The 6,185-nt window shown below is 36.9% G+C and overlaps 1 protein-coding gene and 1 long non-coding RNA gene across 2 annotated transcripts; both read left to right on the top strand.

Annotated features, from left to right (window-relative positions):
* Positions 1-537: 537 nt before the first annotated feature.
* LOC139852219 (uncharacterized) lies at positions 538-2,002 on the top strand. The gene is made up of 3 exons (XR_011760967.1): positions 538-632; positions 1,145-1,195; positions 1,805-2,002. It is a non-coding gene; the product is annotated as an uncharacterized lncRNA (long non-coding RNA).
* A 1,354-nt stretch (positions 2,003-3,356) lies between these two features.
* Positions 3,357-4,637, top strand: LOC139854012 (F-box/kelch-repeat protein At3g06240-like). Its single transcript, XM_071843343.1, has one exon. It carries the CDS (start codon positions 3,357-3,359, stop codon positions 4,635-4,637), a length of 1,281 nt encoding a protein of 426 aa, XP_071699444.1.
* Positions 4,638-6,185: the final 1,548 nt, after the last annotated feature.

Raw genomic sequence — 6,185 nt, 5'->3', positions numbered from 1 at the left:
ATGATTCCTCATGGATGCCTTTAGACGAGATCGAGCTAAACAACAAGTTAGAATATGTCGAGGAACCGATTGCTATCCTTGACGAGAAGGTGAAAATGTTGAGGAATAAAGAGGTGAGAACTTTCAAGGTTCAATGGCGGCGAAGTAAAGGTTCCGAGTTCACTTGGGAGCCCGAAGAGTTCGTGTTAGTTTATCTTCCCTCGTGTCATGCGGCTTGGATTGCGAGATTGCAATCCGGTTCAAGTGGGGGAGAGTTGTAAGATCCTGTTTTCTTTTTGGGTTTGGACGCCGTCCAAACATTTGGGACGCCGTCCCAGATCGAAGACCTGGACGCCGTCCAACATTTTGGGACGCCGTCCAGAATGGCTGGCAGGCATGTCTTTTTGCTTTTAAATATCTTAGATGGGTAAATTGGTAATTTCACTTGGTGGACGAATTAAAGGCCCTAGATCAGTTTGGTTGAGCCTCATTACTCCATTCCTAACCACCAAACTTCATCCACTTAAATCCTAGTGAGAGAGTGTGATTCAAGTATGAGAAAGCTCAAATCGGAGAAGAAGAAGCTTGTTTCGGGTTTTAGCTCGAGCATTAAAGTTGTTCATCTCCTCGTTAGCTTCGTTTTGATTGTTGTGGTAAGCCCTAAACTTGATTACCTTAGTTTAATGTGTTTAAGGGTTAGGGTTTCGGTTAGTATTGCACATAAAACCCATTTGTGAGTAATTTGGGGTTTTGGGTAAGTTTGGGTCATGAAGACCCATGGTGACTAACCTAGGGTTTTGAAAGGGTAAATGGTGTAAATGGGTCTTAAAGACCTAAGTAAATACTAATACCCTTATAGTTAATGTTAGTGGGTGTGATTTGGGTTGTGGGTGACCCAAATGGGTGTGTTGACCTAGAAATGGGTCAAATGGGTCTTTGATGACCTAGGTTGTCTTGCATGTATGAAAACGAGTTAACTTTGTGGTTAAAAGTGTGTTAATACCTTAATTGGTTAAAGTTAGGGTTTTTGGTGAAGTTAACCATTATTAGGGTTAAAGGTGCAAAATGGGTCGGGATTGCACTTAGGGTCAAAAGACTCTAGATTGTTGAGTGAGTTACTTGACCGACTTGTGTTGTGAATTGATTATGTGCTAAAATGTAATAGGTACGTTACATTGACGTTGCAAGTTCGGTTATCTCACACGAAGACTTTGAGGTGAGTGGAATAATTATATGCGTATGTATATAATGTATCTATTTGTTGTAGCGTGAAAGGTGTAGTGTCGAGGTGTTAAGACACCACGTTTCACGTGAAGAGTGTAGCATCGAGGTGTTAAGATGCCACTCGGGTGTAGCATCGAGGTGTTAAGATGCCACCTAGGAGTGTAGTGTCGAGGTGTTAAGACACCACTCCGTAAAATAATGAGTGATGCATCGAGGTGTTAAGATGCCACTCGGGGTGATGTGCCGAGGTGTTAAGGTGCCACCCTAGGGGTTAGTGGTGCGAGGTGTTAAGTGCCCTAACGGATGTTACGAACACCGATGGCGTTTTCGCGAGCGCCGTTCCCTTGTACTATTGGTTAACCATGGTTATTTGTGTTGTAAGCATATTATATTATTCGAGTTATATTTATATGCGGTTGTTATGCTAGCTTGGGGGTATTGGTGAATTATAGCTTGTTATTGCGACAATAAGCTAATGTCGTTTGCTAGCATGTTTGCGGTTGTGTAAGTGTATGCAAGTAGGTATAATTATATATGTATTCGTATAATTATTGCATTCACTAAGCTTTGCTTACCCTCTCGTTGTTTACTTTTTTTATAGGCTCGGGCGTTGACAAGGGTAAGAGCGTTCAATTGGATTAGTGATCTCCCGCTTGTTTTGTTAGGGGATGCTTTTGGGTGTTAGCTTTTGGAGTTCGACCGAGATTGGGTAGTTTAACCCCAAACACCATGCTCTAGTGTCGTTTGGAACTTAAACTTATATTGGGTCGAAACTTTTATTTTTGAACGAAACTCGTAAAATGGGCGATGTGGGCCCGATGATGTAAAACTTGATTCGATGATGAAAATCTCTTAGTTTCACTTATATTGACTTGTGGTAAAAAGGTTTTCGTTTGAAAGTGTCGGGAAGCGGGTTTTCCGCTCGTGTGAGTTGGACCCGTGATCAGTAGCTGGAAGACCCTTGGGACGCCGTCCCAATTGCCTGGACGCCGTCCCAGTTGTTTGAGCTGGACGCCGTCCCGAATATTTTGGACGCCGTCCCACCTTTCTGAGCTGGACGCCGTCCAGATGCACTGACATACAAATTTTTTTTTTTGGTACGCGTTTTGAGTTTATGAAGTCGGGTTGTTACATACATGGATTTAGGTTTTTTTTTTTTTTTTTTTTTTCTTCTTAAAATTTTGAATGTGATGATAAATAAAATTGGGACCCTAAATTTTAAGAAAAGGCCGCCCCAAATCTAGGTTAGAAGGGTGTTTTAGTAATCAAACAATTCAAGGCTAGGATTGTGCGCTCATAAGCAAGATTAGGAGAAAATTAAGAATCTAGATCATTGATGATTAATTTAATGGATGGCTAAGATTGATTTTGCTATCTAAAAATGATCTATTTTAGCTTTTGTTATTATATATAGAATAGATATATATATATATATATATATATATATATATATATATATATATATATATATATATATATATATATATATATATATATATATATATATATATATATATATATATATATATATATAATTAAGGTTAAAATAGGTAATTAAGTGTACATGAAATAAAAAGTGATGTGTGAATCATCTCCCATTGTTTTAAATTGTTTTTCACGTTTTATATTCATCACACCGTTATAACTATTTTTTAAATTTTAAGCCGCTTTAACAATTTTGCAATATTTCATGATAATTTGTTGGGCCCTAACGAGTGCATTTCTTGGATCAGCAATCATATTTGGACATGTTTGATGGGCCTGTATAATATTACTAAGCTGGATTCATTAGAGTTAGGGCTGAAGCTTTATTAATTGGAATTCTCGATCGATGCCCTAAAAACTGGTAGCTAATTTTGGAACTACGAAGAATCGGTGGGTAAAATAAGAAGAGGTACGTAATTTTGTCAATATGGTATTTCATGTCAGGGTTAATTTATGAATTTGAATGATGTGTGAAGGCCGTTATGCTACTACGGTAGTTAATTACCTAATTAATTACTGTATATAATTATTGTTAGGGTTAGGGTTAGGGTTAGGGTTAGGGTTAGGGTTATAAAGGAGTATTTGTGCTATCAGACTGTGTTTAGTTGTTTGAAACTATATATGATGACTTCATCTTGCAAGGATTCGAGTTTACCAGCTGGAACCAAATGTACAAGTGTTTCTTCCAATTACTCCGTCCAGCATCATGCTTGAGAAAGAAAACAAACAAGGCGCTGTGGTGCCAACGGCGCCGTGCAGGGCGAGTTCCAGGACGCCTTCGAAGGTCCAACAAGGAGGCTATGGTGAATTACCTTCCTGATGATGTTCTGCGCAACAACATATTCATTAGGTTACCTGCAGAACAAGTAGCTCAAATGAGATCCCTTTCCAAAACCTGGAATTGTGTTTTATCTGACTCCTCTTTTGTTAAATCTCATCTTCATCACTCAATCCACAACAACAAATACGACGACAATCAGACTGATATTATCGCCTTCTATTTTGGATTTCGTGATGGCGATGTAGGTACGTATTTCACACTAAACGCCTCTCAATCCCCAAATCAAGAACACTGCAGTTATATAAAACTCCCAGTATCTGGATTCAATTATGCTATTGGTTCTGTTAATGGCTTAATATGCTTTTGGAATGACAATGATTCCGTTCACTTATTGAATCCTTCTCTCTCTGCTTTAACAACTCTCTCTGATAGTAATAATATGCCAAGTATTTGCGAAAGTCGCGATTATCATTCTGATTTCAGATTTGGGTATGATCCCAAAACTGACGATTACAAGGTTGTCAACGTTATATACTATTATAAGACGACACCACAAAAAATGATTGAGGAATGGCTTCCCGTAAAAGTATACAGTGTTAGAAAGGGTTGTTGGGAATCTGTTACTGGAAAGTTTCCATCCCACATTACAGGTATAAATGGAAAACATGTTCTTGGAGATGGTTATAATGGTTGTGTTCATTGGCTTTGCAATGTAAATGATCCCAACAAGAATATCAAAAAAGTAACAATAGTTGCATATGACTTGAGTCTTGAAACTTTCACTGAGATTTCACTTCCTTCAGATTTTTATAAGTGTACACGTAAGAGGACTAATGTTTTGGGGGTTTTGTTTGAAAAGCTTTGTGTGATGTCATGCATTGATGGGGGTGATTATGAGGTGTGGGTAATGGAAGACTATGGGGTGGCTACTTCATGGGTCAAACGTGTATTTCCACGCTTGTTTAATCTTCCTATCGATGCAGTTGGATTCTCGTTACGTGGTGACCTCCTAATTTGTTGTCGTGATCATCAGCTAGGTTTGTATGATCCAAACACTGACAAAATTAAGTTACTCAATACGCATATGTTTGATAAGATGATAGGTTATAGCGCTTTTGTTGACTACGTTGACAGTGTCGTTTGGCCAGTAGGACCTGCAGTTAAGTGAGTCAGCAAGCAGATTGAAAGATTGAAAATCGAAAACGAGTAATAGTTGGAAGGTAAATTATCAGTATGGGAAGTTTAACCTTATTTATATGATATGTTTTCTACTTAATTTCTACTTGGTTGGTTCAAACAAGAATTCATGGTTGATTTTCTGGTTTGATTATCTTGTGTTCTAATTATATATGTATGTTGTAATGAACTACTTAGTTGGAAGGTGAATTATCAGTAGTATTAGAGGAAGTTAAATCTTTATCTTTATTTTTATGATATGTTATGTACTTTCTACTTGTTTCAAACTGGCATTCATGGTTAATTGATTTTCTGGTTTCATTATGTTTTGTTAAATGATATATGTATGTTTGTTGATGTTGATATTCTGGTTTAAATGATTGTTACTATATATAATGAACTACTAAGTTGATAGTGATGCCCATAGTTACTCGTGTGAAATATGTACTGTTGTTGGTGCCATTATTTGACTTGTATTTCAACCTCTTTATAGACTTGTGATTCACATTGCAAGGTATGAGTTTTAATATTCATTTTGGGTTTATTTTGACACCTTCTCTTTTAAGGTAACCACAATATATAAGACTGAACATTTTGTATATATGACATTATGACAAATATGCTATTTTTGATTTTTAGTTGTTGCAATTAGACAAGCAAGTGAATATGCCATGTGTACCTAACGGACGGTCCGTCGAGTTCATATACACTTGAAGACACTAATAATGACATCATTGAGATGCAAAAGTTGCGTTTAAAACTCTAATATTACCCAAGTTATCAATTAGTTCAAGGGCTTGTTTTTAAATTTTTTGAGTTTGTTTGGTCAGCTCCATGAAGCACGCTATCCAGACACCCCAGTATATAAAATAAGGCTGAAAATTGTAAACTTAAGTTGCATAACCGATGCCTATGTATTGGTCAAGTATGTAGGTAGAAAATTGAGCTATGGGGTCATTATAACCGATGCAGCTGAGTCATTAAGCTATCTGGGTAAAAACTGAGCAAACACAACTTGACTCTAATAGTATCCAGTATTAAGCTATGTGTGATCTGTCCAAGTACTTCGGGTTCTGTTAATTAGACTTTGATTCCTACTATATTCCACGTTGGTACCTAATAGAATAAGACCCACATCAATCATGCATAAAGATTAAAGCATTATACTTTTTTTTTCAATTAATTTGTTCTAACTACTTCATTGACACTCAATTTAGGAGATAAATGACCACGAAACTGAAAAACATCAAGTTACTGTACTTTACCCACGGAATACCATTGAAATCCATCATTTAAAGTCCCAATCATACTCCTAAACTTACAGGTATAATATGTTAAATTATTGTACTCAAAGTTATCAACTTGTAGAAGAGAAACAGTTGCAAGGTTGCATGTCTTTTGTCCTTATTGTGCCGTAACTCAAACACAGGATATCTATCACTCTATCGGGTTATTGTTCAATTCACTTGGAGCTTGTCACAACAGCATTAATTTAATTATATCTTTATAACATTCTGCCTTTAACCTTACTATCATTTCA

This window comes from Rutidosis leptorrhynchoides, chromosome 6, assembly GCF_046630445.1.
Source record: "Rutidosis leptorrhynchoides isolate AG116_Rl617_1_P2 chromosome 6, CSIRO_AGI_Rlap_v1, whole genome shotgun sequence".
In the NCBI taxonomy this organism is placed as follows: domain Eukaryota; kingdom Viridiplantae; phylum Streptophyta; class Magnoliopsida; order Asterales; family Asteraceae; genus Rutidosis; species Rutidosis leptorrhynchoides.
Note: the sequence above shows the minus strand (reverse complement) of the source record. Positions and strands in the feature narration are given on the sequence as shown.

What these genes read in the sequence shown, in the direction of transcription:
- LOC139854012 (XM_071843343.1), top strand. Translation starts at nt 3,357, where the DNA reads ATGTACAAGTGTTTCTTCCAATTACTCCGTCCAGCATCATGCTTGAGA.